The following is a 22,500-nucleotide window of genomic DNA, read 5'->3' as shown; positions in this document are numbered from 1 at the left end:
TCTTCTTTTTTTTTTTTCTATCGACGCAAATAAATTTCGATGTTATTTCAATCTTACAAAATACAAAAAAAAAAAAAAAAAAAAAATATCCTTCCCGGGAAATAATACTTACAAATGGAACGTAGCTATCGAGAGATATGGAAAAAAAAAAAGAAAGAAAAAACAGAAAATTAAAATCAATAAATTAAATCTCCATGAGAAACTATGAATAAAAAAAAAAATTGAGATAACGAGATACATAAAAGAAAAAAAAAAAAAAAAAAAAAAAAAAAAAGAAAACAAAGAAATAATACAAAATAAAAAATAAATAAAATTGATATTTTTATTCACTCCCATTCTCATATATATTCCGATGATTCTCACTTCATTCATAATTTACTCATCCTCCTTAGCATAATAATTACGATAAAGAGAAATGTGCATTTCTCAATGAGAAAACAAAAATGACAGTTCAGATCATGTAATCATGATCGAGAATCTCGCAAAAACTCATCTTCGTTCATTGTCTATCTCGTATCTTTTATACTATCGAACGATCTCTATTACATAGAAGAAGGAGAGACGACAAAAAGGTACGTAAATATGTTTCTGTGTATTTCTTCTTGAATAGATATATGTATATATATACACGTATATGTGTGTGTATGTGTGAGCCCATGTAAATGGTGAGTATGTGAGTATGTGTAAGTATGTGTGTGTGTAAGGGAACTCGAGCAGAATAAAAGTGGACGACCAATCGTTTGTTTTATCAGCCGTTAGATGAAGTATCTCTTGTATGTGTAGAGAACGTTTACTTGGTCTCTTTTTCTCTCTCTCTCTCTCTCTATCTCTCTCTCTCTCTCTCTCTCTCTCTCTCTCTCTCTCTCTCTCTGCCTCTCTCTCTCTCTCCCTATCCGTCTGCTACATAGAACATTTTCTATACATATATGTATATAGATATGCTTACATGTATACGTGTGTGTGTGTGTGTGTGTGTGTGTGTGTGTGTGTGTGTGCGTTGAGTCTGAATATACGAGGGTGAATGAAAAGATAAAGAAGGAAAATAGTGGGAAGAAGGAGAGAGAGAGAAAGAGAGAGGAAATATCAGAGACACTTGACATTATCTTTATTTTATCTAACTCAAAACCTAGATAAATATAAATTAATGATTATCGATCGATTGTTCGATATCATTAATTAAATCGTACAAATCAATGTCAAGATTAATGATTTCCATCAAACGAAAATATCTTTCTCGTTTATGTAATATCATTCTCTCTGAAAGTGTTGATATCAATTTCTTCAAAAAAAGAAATAAAAACAAAAGGAAAAAAAATAAAATAAACATATCGATTGATTTGTTAACTTTAATATCAAGTTAAATAATAATTTTATAGATTGAAAAAAAGAATTAATTGTATGCGCGCATGTGTGTTGTTTTACGTCATCGTTTTAACAAACTCTCATCTCGTAATTATTATAATTAGTCTATCTGTTTAAAAAAAAAAAAAAAATAATAATAATAATAATAATAATAAACGAACAAGCAAACAAATGATAATGATTTTCTTCTCAATAATAAAAGAGAATAAAAAAAAAAAAAAAGAAAAAAGAAAAAAAAAAGAATAGTCTCTAGATCATCTATATGTCCTAACTAATGAACATGATTTTTATTGTCGAAAGAAAATTACGTTATGCTAAAGAATAATTTGTAAATAAATGCAATTCCATTCATTTCTAATAATAATAATTATTATTTTATAATGACAATTAATCGACTATAGTTTGTAAAGTATTGAAACGATCAAAACAACTTGTCTTCTACATCTTATCTATGGATTTCGTGAAAGAAATTATACGAAAAAAAAAAAAAAAAGTGAAAAAAAAAAGTGAAAAAAAAAAAAAGAAGAAAAAAAATCAAATCAAAAGAGAACAAAGACAAAATGTATTTAAACTGTATCGAAAGTTATTCTCATATAGATGATCAAACTACAGAATGGAAATATGATTTTATCGAGAAGGCAGAAAAGAAAATGCGTGAAAGTGCGAACGATGACAAAGGGAGCGAAGTGATAGACCGGTTTATGGGAATCCGATGACATGAGAACAGAAAAAGAAAAAAGAGAGAGAGAGAGAGAGAGAGAGAGAGAGAGAGAAAGAAAGTATATGTGTATATATACATACACACATTCACACATACACACACACACACACATATATATATATATATAAAAAGATATATATATTGTATATATATAATATCTTATATGGGGATAAAACTCACAAAGGATTCACGATATCGTTCCGCGTGGCGGTGATCCGTCCTTTAAAGGATAAAGAATAAAAAAAAAAAAAAGAAAGAAAAAAAAAAGAGGAAGATAAAAAGTAAAAGGATTTTTCAAAACGAAAAGAAAAGTTGGAACGAAGCCTCCATTCAAAAAGCTTACTTTTTGTTTCTTCTTCACGTGCTTGAAAATCTATCGCGATCGATAACAACTATAACAAAAGTTACAAATTTCCCCCACCCTTCATCCTGGTACAATTAAATACTTCTAAATAATTTCTCGAATAGATCTCTTCACTTATGTCCTATTATAATTATCTCCTGAAAAAGAAAGAAAAAGAAAAAGAAAAAAAAAGAAAAAGAAAAAAAAGGTAAAAGTAAAATATAAAATAAAGAAAAAAAAAAACGAAAAAAGAGAGAGAGAAAAAAAAAGGGAAGACTTGAAATTAAGAAAGAATAAAATATATCTCGAAAATGATATTTCAATAGGAAACTATTATTATTGAAACGAATTAGTTTCGTTCGTGTCGTAACGAATTAAAAAATAACGTCCAATATTCCATAAGACGAAAGTCATTTTTAATGAAAAGGAAGTTGAAGAAGAAGAAGAAGAAGAAGAAGAAGAAGAAGAAAAGGAATAAGAATAAGAATAAAAAGAAAAGGAGGAAGATGAGGAAGGATTCTTCTTCTTCGTCTTCTCTATGGAAGATCTAGGGACCCTAGAGCAACTAGAGTTTGAAAACTTTGAAATAACATTTTGCGGCTCCTACCGAGAATATATTGGCAAAGTAAAGAATCGAGTTCGAGAGGAAACGGTTGGTCGGAGAGACCAACATAAATTCGGTCAACTTAATACAACAATGTTTAACGGCCTCGGCGAACGCTAAGTTTTCACGTACATACGAATACATATACGTACATACATACATACATACATACATACATACATACATACATACATACATACATACATACATACATACATACATACATATATATATATTATATACACATAATATATGTATATAAAGTCTAGATCTTCCTTCTTTGCCATCTTCGTAGCAGCAGCAGCAGCAGCAGCAGCAGCAGCAGCAGCAGCTTGCAGACTGCTCTTGCAGGTTCTACGGAACTTGCGAAATTCCTTCGCGGTAAGCGCTCTGCACAAATTCTCCAGGTGCGATATCGCAACGTAAGGAAGTTTAAGTCGTCGTTATCATTTCCCGTTACCGACAAAATAGATGCTACTCTGCTACTGCTACTGCTATTGCTACTGCTATTGGTATTACTGCTTCTGTTGCTACTGCTCCTAGTCGTAGTGGTGGGTGGTGTGGATACTGGTAGTTCAACCTTTACTCCCTAGCTCCGTAATATTTCGATCTCTCTTTTATATCTGCAGCCACATTTTCAATTCCTTATGTATATATATATATATGTATGTATGTATGTATGTATGTATGTATGTATGTATGTATGTATGTATATATGTATGTATGTATGTACATTTGATCGTAGAAAATTTATCAGTTATATAGTTGGGCTATATTGCTATGTTAAAAATGTTAGTACAATAACGACGATTATTGAAAATCATATATTCATTTTCAATTGATTTTCATTTTTCAATCTTTTTAAATTATTTTAGATAGAGAAAATTTTCTACTTTCTTTTTTTTTTTGTTAGTTAAGATATGATCAGAAAGGAAAAAAATATATATATATATGTGTGTGTGTGTGTGTGTATCTAAAAATAATCTTATTTGAATGAATTTCAATGAAATCTGATAAAATCGTTAAAAAAAAAAAAAATTAACCTTCTATATAAAAAATACCTTTTTAAAATCACACCTTACACGTGTTATCTATTTAATATCAAACAAGTAAACGAACAAAATAAAAACCAGAAAGAAGAAAAAGAAAAAAAGTAATAATAAAATTAATCCAAAAGAAAAAAAAAAAAAAAGAAAAAAAAAGAAAAACAAAAACGAAAAATCAAAAAATCTCACGAAAACGCTTATCAAAGATCTAATTATACTTAATCTCCTTTTGTACGGATCATTATTAAATCCGTTTAAAAAATATATTAAGTACATACGTATGTATTTACATGAAAAACAAAAACTATTCCCTAAGTTAATCAACATCCAGGCACAAAGTCAAAATAATTAATTAGCTAAAGTACAGTATATATAATAGTATATAGTACAGTACAATACCAGTATAGTAAAGTAAAGTAAATAAATACATACGTACTAATTTATTAATCGATCTAACACCACCAAGCAAACGGATAGCTGTGCGTCCTTAATAGGCAGATAACGAACAAACCCCTAGACGCGAGTTCACTCGCGAGTATCTGATTCAATTACTCGAGCTAGCTGGCTTAAGTAATAGCACGTTGCTACAGTGTTGTTACAACTTCTACGAATGGTGTATACGATGTAAGCACCAACAACGTTCGACGAGGCATGTTTCGTACTACACGATGACACCAATCTTCTCACACTCTCTCTCTTTCTCTCTCTCTCTCTCACTTTTACTCACTCAGTCATTCATTCATTCACTCACTCGCTCACTCACTCATTCTCTATCTCTATCTCTATTTCTCTTACCCTTTATCTCTGTCTCTCTCTCTCTCTCTCTCTCTCTTTCTCTCTGTCTCTCTCTTACTCACTCTAACTCACAGACGCACTCACCACATCTTCGAAACTTCTACGGTAAAGTTTAATTCAAGAAGTTGGGGAAACGCTCGGAAGCAAGTGGAATGACGAGGAGGAAAGACACGAAGAAAGTTGTGGACAATATTCTATCTTCCTCTTTCCTCTCTCACTCACTCACTCACTCACTCGCTCACTCACTCTCTCTCACTCACTCACTCTCTCTCTCTCTCTCTCTCTCTCTCTCTCTCTCTCTCTCTCTCTCTCTTTTCTTGTCTGTTCTCTTTTCTTTCGCGTAGCATGCGACAACTTGCTCGATCGTATTTCTCCGCGTAATTTTTGCGCGTCACTCCTTCTACTACCGCGGAGAATAATAAAATGTAACTTTCTTCGAACTATTTGAATAATTAATTTGGATAGGGAATGAAAAAGGAAAAAAAGCAGCGGGAAAAGAATAAAAGGAGAAAGAGAAGAGAAGAGACGAGAGGGAGAGAGGAAAAAAAAAATATATATATATATAAAGGAGATTGGGGGGTTGAGGGTGGGGATGGGGGAGGAAAGCAAAAAACAAAAAATTAAGAAAAAGAGATAAGAAAGTAGTACTCGACGAAGGAGGACAGAGAGAGAGTGAGAGAGAGAGACTCGTGATAAAAATTTGGAACGGTGCTATGTAAACAGATAAGAAGGGTAAGGAAAAAAAAAAGAAAAGACAAAGAAAGAGAAAAAGAAAAATAGATAAGAAAAGAAAAATAAAGCCAAAAGGGAAGACGCTGTTTTAATTGGGAAAAGTAAAATAATTGTCTTCACTCTCTCTCTCTCTCTCTCTCTCTCTCTCTTTCTCTTTCTCTCTATTTCTCTATCTCTTTCTCGAGTGAAGTTAAAATCGATAGGACAGATTAAAGGAAAGCTTCTAATTGATTGTAACAACGAGTTATTTAGAAAATCGATTGCAGAGAGAATTATATCGACGTCTTTATCATTGTAGATCTCGAACGACGTAGAGAACAAGAAGAAATGAGAGAAAAAGAAAAAGAGAGAGTGAAAGAGAGAGAGAGAGAGAGAGAGAAAGAGAGAAAGAAATGAATTAATTGCAAGTCTGTAATGTGTAACGATGTAATCACATTCTCTCTCTCTCTCTCTCTTTCTCTTTCTCTATCTCTCTCTCTCTCTCTCTCTCTCTCTCTCTCTCTCTCTGTCTCTCTTTCACGCTTACGCTCACGCTCTCGAATTTCATCGACTGCAGGAATGCTGTAATTAATCTCGATCGACGAGTATGGATTGTCCGGCACTCGGCCATTCCTCGACCGATGAGTCAATCTCTCGAACGGCATCGATCAAGTTACAGTTCCAACTCGAGCACGTGAATTTGATTGCGGCCATGATTTCACTACTACCAAAGACCGACGTCGTGTCTCTGACGTCGTATGTGTGCGCGCACGTTAACACCCACCAACCCAGCAACCCATCCACCCATCCACCTAATCCACCCCACCTACCCATCCATCCATCCATCCGTCCATCCAACCATCCAACCGTGAGAAACTCGTCCCCGTGTGTGGTTTTACCCCAAACGTTTCATCCCCGATGAAAACTTTTCACCTCAAATCGAAAAAAATCAAATAATACGAGAGCAACAAATTTTCCCCTGCTAAATCTCCAGTGAGATTGTAACCGTGTAACATTGTCATTGTTTAAGCGCGTGTATGTGTATACGTGTGTACAAGCCCGCCCATTGTTTACATGTACAAGAGAGTAAAAGAGATAGAGAGAGGAGAGAGAGAGAGAGAGAGGAGAGGATGAGGGTGAAAGTAGAAAAATGAAGGTACGAAGATGAGGACGAAAAGAGGAAGGTTTTTTGGCATGTTCACAGAGAGAAAAATAAAAGGACGAAGCACGGAGGCAGGCAAGCAGGCAGGCTTAACGGGCCATTAAGTAGACCATAAAAAAGATTAAAGTTAAATCGCCATTATGCAAAATTACATTGCTCTTCGTGCTATATACCGTATGTCCGCACTTCCTTTCTCTCTCTCTCTCTCTCTTTCTCTTTTTTTTTTATTTTGGCTTTTTTCTTGTTTTCATTTCTTCCTTCCTTCCTTCCTTCCTTCCTTCCTTCCTTCCTTCCTTCTTTCTTTTTTTTTCTTTTACGAATGACAGAGAGATAAGTAGAAACGTAGAAACATTTGTTGTTGTTGTATTCGCGTTAACGTTATATGTATACCAACAACCAAAACCCGCGGACAGAATTTTACGTGCCAAAAAAAGAGAAAAGAGTAATTTAACCTGCTCGGATATTTCGCTAATTGTACCTCGGACTATTTGTTTTTCTTCAACTGCACGAGTTATATGAGAAATTGCAACTGCATCGTCGTCTAGTTTCGCACACACACACACACAAAAATACATACACATATATATATGTATATATATATTGTATGTATGTATATACAATACAATAGAAATAGCACGTAGCTCGTAAGAAATATTATAATCGTACGATCTAACTATGGAAATAAAAAAATTGTAATTAAATGAGACGAGAAAGAAAAGGAAAAAAGGGAGAGAGAGAGAGAGAGAGAAGAGAGGTAAAAAGAAAGAAAAGAAAAAAAATTTTGAAAACATTGAGAATATTTTTAATAACGAGAATATATTATTATTATTGTTATTATTATTATTATTATTATTATTATTATTATTATTATTATTATTATTATTATTATTATTATTATTATTATTATTTTATATAATTTTTCAAGGGACAATTTTGATTGATATTTATAATAAAGAAGAAAAAAAAAATAAACAAAGTATGAGAATTAAGAAATGAGAAAATATTTATCTTCGATTATAAAAGTAATAATAATAAAAGAAAGATTTTTAAAAAATGTGACATAGATCCAATGATATTGATGAGTGCGAGAAAAAGGTCGTATCGAAAATAAACTCTCTCTCTCTCTCTTTCTCTATTTCTCTCGCACACACACACACACACACAAACTTTCTGTCTCCTTCTATCTCTCTCGCTCTATCTATTTTACGCTAAGAAACGAATCTTGATTAATGGAGCAAGTTTCCACCATCCTTGTCCGGTCCAAGCCATGCTTGGAATTTATAATGTTGGAATACATTAAAATATAATCTCGTTGGGCCATACGAAGGGTAAATTCTTCGGTCCTATCCATCCTTCTTTCTCTAGTTTAACTTACCCCCTCTACTTCATCTCTCATCCCCCTTCCTTCATCCTCCCCTTCTATCCTCTTTCCCAGGTAACACACCCTAATCCCCCTTCTTACCATCAAAGATAAATTTTACGTAATATCTTTGTCATTACAATATATCCTTATATTATTATTATTATTATTATTATTATTACTATTATTTATTAATATAGCATTTTTTAAGATATATATATATATATATATATATATATATATATATATGTGTGTGTGTGTGTGTGTGTATAAAGAATAATGAGGAAAAAATAATAACGTCGTTCCTTTTGCAATTAGTATAAGAGAAGGTGAGGGAGGGAGGGAGGGAGGGAGAGAGAAGAACAGGGGGTGTTTGATCGATTACGGTAATTACGTGTCTAGGGAACACGTCGATCGAAATCAAAAAATACGAGATGCTTCCTGGCTCATTAATCATCACAAGTATCGCAAAAATTCGTATGGCTTCCTGGATCGAAGTTCAATTGATGAGCTGAGAAAAAATATCTTATATATATATATAAAATATATATAATATATATATATATATATATGTATGTATATATGTATGTATGTATGTGTGCGTGTGTATGTGTATCAAGAATAGTTTAAAATGTATAATCAATTCGATAACTAGTTAGATGATTTGTTAGAATAGAAGGAGATCTAAAAAAAAAAAAAAAGTAAAAATCAAATAGAATAATTTTACCTAACAATAATATTTTATACTATACGATCATTTTAATCATTCTAAATAATCAATATCTTGATCTAATTTTTATTATTGTATTAAGATTGACGGATCTTTATTTTGGCTATTTCCAAAATATATAATTCGATCGAAAAGTTTCGATTGGCTTTAATTATATCTCATCGATATATTTTTTTCTTTCTTTCCACTTTAATAATATTCCAAAAAGAAATAAATTCTTAAAACGATCTATAATTTAAACGATCTAAAGTATATTATCGAGATTTATAATACTTATCGACTTTTCGATGTCAACATCTTTTTTAATCAAATAATTATATACGATAGAGATAGAGATAGAGATAGAGAGATATTTTTAAAAACACATGATTGATATCGATAACACATGATCGGTATAATATATCCATAATTATTATTATAATATAAAAATAATTCATTCGGCAAATTATATAAGTATGTCGCATAATCATATTGAAAATCTCATTAATTCGAGAAATATCGTAGTGCTCGTAAACGGAATGAATTAGATCGTCATGTATGAAACAATCACTATTATTATTATTTTTATTATTATTATTGCATTGGCATTATTAAAATATTACCTTGTAACTGCCAACCGCATGTGCACCATCGTAGATGTAAAGATGATCGTTACAATCCAATTGAAGTTGATCGAATCGTAGCATGAAACGTTGTAGGATGCTGTGCGTTTGAAATGTGATGGCACAATCGAGATCTCTTTCATGTTTAGACGTTAAAACTGCACCATCTATTTTCCTATAGAGATCCTGCATGAAATTCCTTTTACAAATATCGCTTATCTGATCTGGAACAATCCGAAAAAGAAACAAAAAATAATTTCGTATGATTTCAATATAACAAATAATATATACACATATATATATATAGATACATACATGTATACTACGTAATATTATATATATATATATATATATAAAATAATTAATTTATATATTATGTGTCCACAGTTATATATATATAAATTTTTTTCCGAACGCTGTTTTACAATATAAATATAAAAAAATTTGTATAATAAATCTCGAATACATGCATATATGAACATGTAAAATTCTTTAATAATCGTTAAAAAATTTTTTATAAGATAGAAATATGAAGAATATTAGTAATACTTTCTTCACGATCTTACTCCGACGAACGACGAGAGACAACTGAGCTCTGTTGTCCTTTTCATTCGACTTCTATTGACAAGGATGAATTCCTAGAAATGATTACTCATAGGATATAACCACGTAAACGCGTATGTACAGGTAAACGAAACAATAACATACGTATGTACGTTTATCTATAACAATGTCGTGTGATATTCTGCAAGGTCGTTTACCTTTGCAAAGTCATTTTTACATTAAAAATCAATACAAATGTAAAAGAAAACAAACGATAAGATAAAATTTGGAGATTATATAAAATAAAATTATGAGATAATATAAAATAAAATTATGAGATTATACGGAACAATTAAAAATTTTTCAAATTATATATATATATATAGTGAGTGTAAAAAATATTCGTACAGCAGTCAATTTGTACGAAAATTTTCTAAGATTTTGTTTATTACAAAAAAAATATTAACAAAAGAAAAAATATATGTATATATATTCTTAGAAAATTTTTGATAACGAATATTATTAAAAAATATATATATATAATTATTTACTTATATTCGTTTTGAATATATTAACAAATTTTTAAAATTGATTGGCTTTTTCCAAATGGGCCAAGTCTATTTTACGAAAAGTATAAATTAATGCCAATAATTATTATTACAAATTAACGTTAAAATTAATATATTTAATCAATTCACAAATAAATATATCATTATATATTACAATTATAATTTACAATTAATAATGTAGATATAAATTTATTACCTAGTCATTTTTATTTCGACGATTATACTTATTGTTGAGTTGATTTTGAAAGTTAAATTGGTGTAGAGAAAAATCACGGACTTCTTTTTTTTTATATTTTTTTTTTTTCATCTAACTCGAATAACCATTATTAATTGGATATTAAATTTATGTGAAAATAAGATAACAAAAAAAAAAAAGAAAAATAAATAAATAAATAAATAAAAGAAAATGCAAAATAAATGTATTACTGTTTATCGATATTTTTTAAGTCATTTTCAAATTGTAAACCATCAATTTATCTAACAATAACATAAAATATATCCCACTTTCAAAATCAACGACTCATATACATATATATATATATATACATTATATATTTTGTAATAAAAATGATTACATTTAATTTCATATTTAAATTTAATTTTTATTTTATTCATACAAATTAATTGTTTGGCATACGAGTTTCAATTAGAATGAAATTATTACTCTCTCTCTCTCTCTCTCTCTCTCTCTCTCTCTCTCTCTCTCTCTTTCTCTCTCTCAATCAAATCTATTTATATCTTTCTCTGTCTCCTGCATAAAGTGAGAAAAACAATTGAACAAATGCATTTCATTCATGTTGGGTAACATCATTTCAGTGCAATTTAGGTGGAATATGAGGCATTGGGTGGTTCGTGGTAGCCATAATACTACACAAGAGTAGAACGAACGAACCCGTGCTTGCAACTTTGGATATTTGTCTCTGCGTATCCTCCTTGCACTTCGGTATACTGCCGACAGCAAAATTACTTAGTTCTCGTCTGTTGTTTCCAAACGTACATATCTATATACATATATATATATATATATATATATATATATATATATATATATTCTATGTACATGTATCTATATATGCATTTATATATGTATGTACAGATTTATGTACCTATGTATACGATATTTATAAAACGAAACGTGCATACATATATCCAAAGTGCATCCCAATGCTATTTCCGGTATATTCAAAGTTATACTCTAAAGATATTAATTAATAAACTTATATATATATATATATTAGTGGATTTGTTAGCGATCATATTTGTCTATCTCTCGTTTTATTTTTTATTTTTTTTTTTTATATATATATATATATATATATATATATATAAAATTTGTTTTTCAAGATTATATAATATCGTTACGATTGTACGATATCTATATCGCATCTGTGGCACGTTTGAAATTTCAATAAAAATCAAACGATTTTCGAATTCTCACGGATAAATTTATTTAATAGATTCGAGAACGCGCAATAGGAAAGTAACGATGCTGTTACCGAATATGAGAGAGAGAGAAAGAGAGAGAGAGAGAGAGAGAGAGAGAGAAAGAAAAAGAAAGAGAGAGACTGGTTGATATTAGATTTTACGAGAGTATTTTCGTTCGACCAGCCGTGTCCACACAGTCCAGTATATATATATATATATATATATATATATATATACTGGACTATGTGGATATATATACTGGATATATATATATATATATATATATATATATACTGGATGTAAGTATCTGTAGGATAAAAAGCTATAATAGTTACAAACGAAATAATACGAATGAAAAAAAAAAAAAGAAGAAAAAGTACAATATTGGATTTAAAATCAAGATTTTGAAGTTTATAAAAATAATAATATATTATAATTTTATTATTTTCCTTCCTATGAATTTTTATTTAAGTATGAATTTTTACTTTTACATATCTTCATATTTTCTCTATAAAAATGAAATTTTATATTACGTTCCATATAAGTACAAGTATCACATTTACTTGTAATTATCTTATACCTGCGTATGCATGTGTATATGTGTAAGTATATGTGTAGGTGTATGTGTGTGTGTGTATATATATATGTATATATATAAATATATTAAATTCTATTTAAAAATAAATGACATGAAGACGAACATTTATTAATTATTTCTCTCGTAATTATCTTGTTATGTGTATATTACGTTGTATTAAAAAAAAAAAAAAAAGAAAAGAAAATAAAAAAATAAAACAATTCGTACAATTCAAAGATTACAAAATAATGATTTAATTCTCGCGATTATCTAATTTATATAAATTAATATTTAAAAGTAAAATGACGTAAGAAAAAAAGAAAAAACTTTACTAATTATACTATTTCCTCCTACGTAATCTATTACAAACGATCTACTAAATAAAATAGCTAAAGAGAAAGAGTGAGAGAGAGAGAGAGAGAGAGAGAGAGAGACAGAGAGAGAGAGAGAGACAGAGAGAGAGAGAGAGAGAGAGAGAGAAAGAGAATAGCTCAAAATTAGTCTACGAATTAGTCACATTCTCACTGGCGGAAATAAATTCGTCGATTTGTCTATGCGTTCAAGTGTAACAGACGTCGATGCCTAACGTTTAAGTTTGCTTGTTGGCAGGCCGAGTCGAATTATCCGATCGATTGGTAACCAATTGATTCGTGCATCGTCGAGAGATAATGGATCTCTACTTGGATCTCTTCGTGCATCTACGATTAATACCGGTCTGCTGAATTCAACGAGATAAGAGAGAAAGAGAGATAGAGATAGGAGAGATGAGAGAAAGAGAGAGAGAGAGAGAGAGAGAAAAAGAGAGAGAGAGAGAAGGAAGGATAATCTACTATTTTTCCTTTGGATCGAATTTAAAACATCATTAATTAATATGTAGATGGGCAATGACCTATATAAAGAGATCTTTCCTTTAGATCATTAAAGTAATATGTAATTGCAGGTTTTGAAAAGAAAAAAAAGAAAAAAAAAGAGAGAGAGAGAGAGAGAGAGAAGAAAAAAAAATTGCAAAAGAAAGAATATATAAAAAGAAAATTAAAATATATATATATATATATATATATATATATATATATATATATGCATATATATATATGTGTGTGTATATATGTGTGTTTGTGTGTGTATGTGTGTATGTATATATGCTCACGATACTTTCGCGTGTTAAAAGTGATTTTTCATTGTAATAAAGATAAGCCGAAGTGTTTCTTCTGAAATTTTTTCACAAACGATCATATGAGATAACAAAGGGGTGTAAAAGAAAAATTATTCGTATGCACGTGTTGCGAAAAGAGAGAGAGAGAGAGAAAAGAGGAACAAAAAAAGAAAAAGAAATAAAAAGAAAAAATGAAAACAAAAACATGAACGAAAAAAGACACAACAACAGGTAACGGCAAACGTTTTGCAAATTGACAATATATACGCGTATTGAATTCGATAAATGAAAAACTCTATGAAACTTAGGATGCATAATGAAAATCGATGATTTAACAAAGGATAAAAAGAAAAGGGGGTGGCGGGGGGGGGCGCGCGGGGAAAAAAACGAGAAGAAGGAGAGAACAAAATTTCGTAAAATAAAAGAGACGATAATAGATTCGTTCGTGAAAAAAGAATTCGCGAAATTTAAAGTTCTCCCTTATTTCAACGATATCCACGATTTTTTTTTATCGAAGGATTTTAATTTTATCTTTTACGCGTTTAAAAGGAGAAGGAAGAAAGTAAAGTAGGGGGTCGAGGGGGGGAGGGGGGGGAAAGAAGAAGAAAAAAAAGAGAACGAGAAAAAAAAGAAGAAAAAAAGAATTAATCTTTCCGTTCGATCGAACTTATAAAAAAAAGGAGGGAATACGTTGCATCTTACAGATTGAAACAAGAAGATTGAAGATCGAAGATTTCACGATGCGAAAATTCTTCGAAGCGTTCCTTGGTACCAATTGAAAGATAAAAAGCATGTTACAAGACTGATCGAGAAAAGAACAAGAGAAAGAAAAAGAGAGAAAGAGAAAGAGGGAGAGAGGGAGAGGGAGAGAACGACGACTGGACCGAAAGGAGGAAAAGACAAGGAACAAAACTGTATTGAAAAGTTTCCTCTTATTTCGCAGTAACGATAGCTATGCGGGTGGGATGGAGAGGCGAGCTGGAGGATTGGTGGGTGGGTTTAAAGGTATAGCTTTTCGAAAGAGCGGAGGAAAAACTCTAGTGAAAAAACACAGCTGTCCTGGATCCTAAAAAAAAAAAAAAAAAAAAAAAAAGAAAGAAAAAAAAGAAAAGAAAAATCCTACGTTCTCTATTTCTTTTCTTTTTCTTTTTTTTTTTTTTTTAACTTTACTCCCTATATATAGGCCAAAACTCTTTTACCGATTTTCGATACATAATACGTATATATATATATATATATATACATGCAAAAGACATATACATACTTAACTATATAACGTGGACGACGTGTTTCGTCAAAAAAAAAAAAAAAAAAAAAAAAAAGAGAAAAGAAAAAAAACCAAAAGAAAAAAAAGAAGTGGGGAAAAAAGAAAACAGTGAATAAAGAGAAAAAGGAAGAAAAAAACAAATGGTAGGATACAGAACGGGAAAAAGGAAAAGAATAAAGATAGTATAGAGGAAAGAAAAAAAAAAGAAAAAAAAAAGAAAAAAAAAAGAAAACAAGAAGAGAAACGAAACGAAACGAAATCCAGTCAATCTCGATTTTCCTCATGCTATGACAAAATTTTATATCTTGAACTGATACTACGATGAAAAATTTCATCAAACTGAAATAGTAGATAAGATCTGTATCGGCATGACTTTTTCAAAAAGAAACATACTCGTCCCCTGAATTTGTATGCTTTGAATGAAGATCTTCGAAAGAAGAAGAGTCGAAAGTTTGACGAAAAAGTCGTGTTGGAAAACCTTGAGGGAAATCTTTTTACTCGTTTGCCTCTGTATCTCTATCTCTCTCTCTCTCTCTCTCCCTCTCTCTTTCTTTTTCTTACACATACACTCTTTCTGGCAAGCAAGTAGTCCCTCTCAGTTCATGCCACCCTTCGATGTGACCCTCCCTTTTTCTCTCTATCTTTCTCTCTCTCTCTATATATATATATATCTATATCTATCTCTATCTCTATCTATCTATCTATCTATCTATCTCCTCTTTCTTTCTTAGGACTACGTAAGCCCCCTTCGTCGATCAATATTACTCTCTTCGTACGTAGTATGGCTCGACTGAGCGCCAACCGACCGTATTAAGTTCTGAGCACTTTTCTCTAAGCACTCGAAGGAGCTCCACGCCAAGAAAGTTTTCTTTCGCGAGACGACGCGCAATCGATTTTATCTGTATCTTACTTCTTCTCATTCTTCTTCTTATTCTTCTTCTTATACTTCTTCTACTTCTTTCTTCTTTCTTCGTTCTTCTTCTTTTGATTTTTTTTTTTCGTTTTTTCTTTTTTTTCTTTTTTTTGTTTTTTTTCCCCTTACTAATTCTACGTCTAAAGAAAACAGAATCGAAAAGGGACATTAGAAAGAGAGAGAGAGAGAGAGAGAGAGAGAGATAAAAAGTTCTTTTTAATAATTTTATTATAATTTAGAATAAAAAGAAACAACGTTATTGATTTGTATCTATTGAAGAAACTTTTGGAAAAATTTTTTTCCACATACTCTCACTCTCTATCACTCTCTTTCTCTGTCCCTAATTCTTTTATTTTTTTGTTTAAAATTTAAATATCATATGAAATAAAAATCATCGAATTAACAATATATTCCATATTAATAGTTAATGAACATACATAATTAATATCGTAAATATTTTGTTACTTCGTGAATCGTTTTAATATGTTTTATCAAATTCACGTTCTCTCATCAACGAACTTGCACACGTGTGCTTGATTACCTTTAGGAATATGTCGGGAATGTTTACGGCTAAAGTATTACGAGGAAGATCGTAAATTCACTCTGAATAGATCACAACATAGTACGTGATCGTGACTGTACTACTTAGTTTCATCAAATGTTTTATCGCCTATGAAATGCTAATGTCGTAATGTTCAACGTGTATCCACCTTTAATGAAAATATCAAAGAGATAAAAAAAAAGAGAGAGAGTGAGAGAGAGAGAGAGAGATAAATAAATATTTTTATGTCTCTCCTTATTTTTTTATAATACCAAGAAAGACATTAAAAGAATATATGAGGTCTCCCATTTTAAATTTATATATACATACATTCCCATTTTATTATCATAGTCATTCTTATTATCATTACCATTATTCTCATTATCATCATCATCATCATCATCATCGTCATTATTATTATTAGTATTATTAGTATTATTATTATTATTATTATTATTACTATTATTATTAATATGTTAATTAAAGTGTCAATTGAAGATCTCTGTTAGAATGAAAAAAAAAAAATAAATGAGATGATTATTGATTATCACTCACGGTTATCATTTTTAGCATCCACGTGTTCCAATCGATGACACAGAATGATATTAAGAAGAAGAAGAAGGGCTGCTGGGCCCTTTGCAACGATCATCCCTCTAACCTTTCACAATCTTTCTCTTAAAAAAAAAAAAAAAAAAAAAAAAAAAAAATAATAATAATAATAATAATAATAATAAAACGATAAAAAAAGAAGAAAGAAAAACAATGAAACAATAATTTGATTTAGATTCAACGAAACATCATTGTCCCATAATTTTATCTTCACACTTACGATCTATCGATCATTATCACTCGCGATACACGAGTTTTTTTTTTATGTTATTTTTAATATTTATATATATAAAATATATATGAAAGAAAAAATAATATAATTTCTTAAAGAAGCGAATGAAACGGGGTAAATGTTTAAGCACGACGTTCGTCGTGCGACTGATCGACCTTTCTCGACTTCCCTGAAAGATTTTAGGCGCGAACAGTCGATCTCCTCTCTCTCTCTCTCTCTCTGTCTCTCTCTCTCTCTCTTTGTATGTGTGTCTCTTTCCTTCTCTCTCAAACACTATGATAGTCCTCTCGTTCGAATAGCGCACGCGCTCCTTTACGTTACATTGCTGCGCCAAGAGGGTAGAAATACCATGGAGGGTATAGAAGAAGGGTGCAAGGAAGAATACTGTTTCGAGGGGGTGAAAAGACCTCTTCGTAGTACACAGTCATCCCCCACTTTCGACCTACACCCTTTTTCTTTCTCCTTTTTCAGAAGGGCTTTTCGTTGTTTCAAAAGTTATATCTATATAATTAATCTACGAATGGATCGAATTTATTATTATAAACGTTTTAGTAATATTATAATTATTATATCGTTCTGTGTATGTATGTCTGTGTGTGTGTGTGTGTGTACTTATATATGTGTCAAATATTATTTATACAAAATAAAAATTATATAGTATAGCATATAAAATTATAATTTGAAATATTTATTTATATATGTCGCGTTCGAGTTCACAAGTTGTTTTAATACTTAAATGAAATATTTATTTATTTATTTATTTATTTATTTATTTATTTATTTATTTATTTTCTAATGAGAACTTTTAATTGGATATCAACGAATTAATTCAAAATTTGTTAGAAAAAAAAAACAAGAGGAATAAATGAAGAAATAAAAAAATAAATGTAGAAGAAAAGAGTAACATGGACACGCATATACGTATGTAATAAAATAATTTGTTCGTTCCTATATATATATATATATATATATATATATATATATATATATATATATATACATGAAACGTGTACAATGGAATATGTGTTAAGGATCATTCAACTATATCGCATCGAATTTGTAACAATTACGTTTTGGAATGCGGTATAATCATAGGGGTGCACTTTAATTATCGGACAATTCTCCTCTATGCAACGAATACTGTGTTGTGAACTGTGAACATGAATTTACTTTATTGAGTAATATTCATTAGCGCGTATTATGCTCGTAAACGTGTCGAAAATTTGTATTGATTTTTACCCCTAGGAATGTTCCTCGTATTAGACGAAACATGTATATATATATATATATATATACTTAAAAACTGTGTATATAATAAAATGATACAGTCAAATACAAATGATCGCTTCAAAATCATTTGTTCTAATTTTGATTCTAAAATGGTTCTAATTTTCTATACATTTTACTTAATAAAATAATAAAAAATCAAAGAGAGAGAGAGAGAGAAAGAATAATAATCGTACAAAAATGATTTCTTAAAATTCCAAATTTTTATATATATATATATATATATATATAGCCAAAAATATTGAAATAATTTTCAAATTCAATTGAACATTTCCGTCACGCTTCGGTTAAATTTTCTTTTTCTCTTCTTTTTTTATTTTATTTTATTTTTCTTTTCTCTCTTTTTTTTTGACACGAAAGTCTCTCGCAATTCAATTCTCCCTCTGGTTGATATTGAAATAAAACTAAAAATCAAAAAAAAAAAAAAAGAAAAATAGAAAGAAAAACAGAAAAAAAGAAAAGGAAAAAGAAAAAGAAGAGAAGAGAAAAAGAAAAAGAGAAAAGGAAAGCGTAAAAATAAAGGAAAGAAAAGAAATAATTTTTCGTTCTATCCAAATATAATTTCTTTAAGATAACAAAACAAATAAATATGTACCGCGCACGTATATATATATATATATATGTGTGTGTGTGTGTGTGTGTGTGTGTGTGCATAGAACGCGTGATAGAATTTGCACCGATCTAAAAATTCCAATGTAAAAAATTGCCTATGTGCCCGAAGTTTCTCGTTTCAAGGAAAAAAAAAAAAGAAAAAAAGAAAAAAAAAAGAAAAAAATCAAAAGAAAAAGAAAACAAAAGGGAGAGAAAAAAAAAAAAGAAGAAAGAAAGAAAGAAAGGAAACGAAAGAAACTTTTCTCAGGCGCTTTTCGATGTCCGCGACAATCGAAGATATAAAATTCCATGAACGGGTAACGTTCTTTCTCCTTTGGAAGGAAACGTCGCGAACAGAGAGAAATGTTATTGGAAAAAAGAAAGAAAAAGAAAGGAAAAAGGCAAAGAAGAAGAAGAAGAAGAAGAAGAAGAAGAAGAACTAGAAGAAGAAGAAGAAGAAAAAGTAAAGAAATAAGAATAAGAGGAATAAGAAGAAGGAACAAGGAATTGCAAATCTTTATCACGAAAGTAGTTCGTACTTCGTGTCGTGGATACAAAAGTCGAGCTTCCATACTTCGATAGAAATACAAATACGTACTTACGTATATAGTATCAAGGAAATAGAAGTGGAAGCTAACGGGAGATAGGGGATAGAAATTGGAGGGGTGGAAGGGGTTTGTAGGAGGAGAGATGGTAAAGGTGGAAGTGGAGATGGAGATGGTGGTAGTGATGGTGATGGTGATGGTGATGGTAATGGTGGGAGGTAGAAATAGTGGTAAGAGAGACGATAGAGGGAGAAGGAAGAACGGTTTTACGAAAGTTGCATTTCGTGCTTGCTCGGAACTCTTCGTCGAGCTATCGAGCCATATAGAGAGTAGAACAACCACCACCACCACCACCACCACCACCACCCCCTCTTCATCCCTCCTCTACCTCCTTCTTCCTCATTCTCCTCACCCAAAAGACATTATTTCGTGGCTAACGTAACGCTTAGTAATTACGAGCATTAAATCCTCTCCGCAGTTTCTGCCACAGACGGCCGTGCAGCTATTTCAAATACACTCGCGGTAATTAAAACTATACTCTCGTCGTCTTCTCTCTCTCTCTCTCTCTCTCTCTCTCTCTCTCTCTCTCTCTCTTTCTGTTACTCTCTCTCTCTCTCTTTTTCTTTCTCTCTGTCTTTTATCCTTTTTCATTACTCCAACTATTACCCAACACCGTGTTTCCGATCTCTTCACGAATTTTCCATCGTAGTTTGTTAATGACAGAGAACGAAAAGATCCCGGTATAGTTTTCTTTTTAAAATTGAACGTAACTATTATTTCGAGTTTAAGGGGTAGAAAACCTTTCGAATTTACTTTGACTTTCAAATTACGCGCCACGTATTTGTACTCCTCTCTATTCTCACTCTCTCTCTCTCTTTCTCTATCCCTCTCTTTCTCCCTTTTTCTCTTGCTCTCTTTCTTTCTAATTGTAGGATATATGCAATGAATTTTAAATCGCATGCTCACGTCATTAAACTTATCAAAGATATTTAAAATTTAATCAGAATATTATACGAAGAAATTATGATATATTTTTATTTAATTAGATTTTATATTCTTCTCTCGTTTATGGTTATTGATTCTTATAGACATTATTTAAATATATGTATTTTATAACGTGATCATAAAAATCACATGTGCATGTGAAAATAATTTTTATAGAAATCTTATTATTATTATTATTATTATTATTATTATTATTATTATTATTATTATTATTATTATTCAGTTGCTATAATAATAGTTATTTATTTATTTATTTATTATTATTTGAATGTTTAGAAATATTCGTACACCCTATACAATAAGACGTAAATGTAAATATATTATAGGTGTACGTTGTATTTGAGAAAATCTCGGAAAAAAATTGATCGGTTTAAAAATAAAAATTATTATCATTATCGAGAATAGAAAAGCGAATAGTTTTTAAAAATCGTTAATTAAAAAGAAAAGAAAAAAAGAAAAAAGAAAAGAAAAATAAAAAAAAAAAAAAAAAAAAAGAAAAGACAAGAAAAGAGAAGAAAAAAAGAAAAGGAAAAAAGAAAAGAAAAGGAAGAAAATAGTAGAAGAAGAAGAAGAAGAAGAATAATTGAAGCCTCTGTTCTGTTCGTCCAACGACGAGAAACGATTAAAACCCTTTTCCTTTTAGGTGGAAAATTAGATTACCGAATGGACGGGCGGATAGCCAGAAAGGTGACGAGATTAAGAAGTCGGAAATTCTGAGGGAAAGTCTACGCGAGAGCTAAATCTCGTTTGAAAAGCAACGAGAGGGAATTATTGTTAGCATTCTTTTTATTTTCTCGATGAGAAAATTGCAATCTCGACGTGCTTCAAGCTCTCTCTCACTCTCTCTCTCTCTCTCTCGCTCTCTCTCCTCTGACCGAGGCATATTAAAAAAGGCACATAGCCAAAACGAATGTTCTTTGAATCGTCGAACATCCTACATTTTCACCTTTTACATATATATATATATATATATATATATATATATATATATAAAAAAAGAGAGAAAAAGAAAAAAGAGAAAAAAGAAAAGAAAAGAAACGAAAAAAAAAAAAGAAAGAACATATCTTATAATGGCATTGTAATTAATTAATTAATGAATTAAATCAAATTTGATAGTGATAAAAAATTATAGAAAGGAAGAAGGAATAATAAAGATCTACGAAATTGATATTTTTGTCGATATAAAAAAAAAAAAAAGAAAAAAAAAAAAAAGAAAAGAAAGCACATATTTTCGCGAATTTCTATACTACGTTTCGCAACTATGTTGCAATTAATTGATATAAAATAAAATAAATACATAAATAAATAAATAAATAAATAAATAAATAAATAAATAAATAAATAAATAAATAAAAATATATATATATATATATTTATATATGAATACGAATCGTCGAATTTTACAAAGAAAAAAAAAAAGGAAAAGGAAAAAAAGACCAAATCTTTAAAAATTATTCCGTTCAAATAATTACGAGCTCGCCATTACCAATCGATTCTATCTTCTCTTTCTTTCTTTCTTTCTTTCTTTCTTTCTTTCTTTCTTTCTTTTTTTCTCCTTCTTCTTGTTCTCCTTTTCTTTTAATTTTTTCTTTTTCTTTCCATCTTTCTTTCCTTCTATCTCCACGGACGATTAATTCTCACCGATCGACGTTTCGAAGGCAAACGACGACGGTTCAATGTAATTCCAGCTTTTCTTTTGAAGTATACCTATCTCTCTCTCTCTCTCTTTTGAGAGAGAGAGAGAGAGAGAGAGAGAGAGAGAAAGAGAGAGAAAAATCGATTGTTGAGAATCAATCGAACGTTATCT

The 22,500-nt window shown here is 30.3% G+C and overlaps 1 protein-coding gene across 9 annotated transcripts in view; it reads right to left on the bottom strand.

Annotated features, from left to right (window-relative positions):
- Positions 1 to 22,500, bottom strand: part of LOC118447975 (uncharacterized) — a 148,229-nt gene that overhangs the window by 40,419 nt on the left and 85,310 nt on the right. For 6 of the 9 annotated variants that reach the window (XM_035880594.2, XM_085662694.1, XM_035880592.2 and 3 more), the window contains exons 2-3: positions 16,980 to 17,098; positions 9,437 to 9,660 (exon numbers count right to left, since the gene is read on the bottom strand). In XM_035880594.2, coding sequence (XP_035736487.1) covers positions 9,437 to 9,660; positions 16,980 to 17,073 — 318 coding nt within the window. In that variant the 5' untranslated portion in view covers positions 17,074 to 17,098. Of the gene's footprint in view, positions 1 to 9,436; positions 9,661 to 15,880; positions 15,906 to 16,979; positions 17,099 to 22,500 lie in introns of those variants that run through there. The other 3 variants (XM_035880591.2, XM_085662696.1, XM_085662695.1) reach the window with 2 other exon arrangements.

The sequence above is a fragment of the Vespa mandarinia genome, chromosome 19 (genome assembly GCF_050613455.1).
Source record: "Vespa mandarinia isolate Hongniang chromosome 19, ASM5061345v1, whole genome shotgun sequence".
NCBI lineage: Eukaryota > Metazoa > Arthropoda > Insecta > Hymenoptera > Vespidae > Vespa > Vespa mandarinia.
This window is presented reverse-complemented; position numbering and strand designations above follow the sequence as displayed.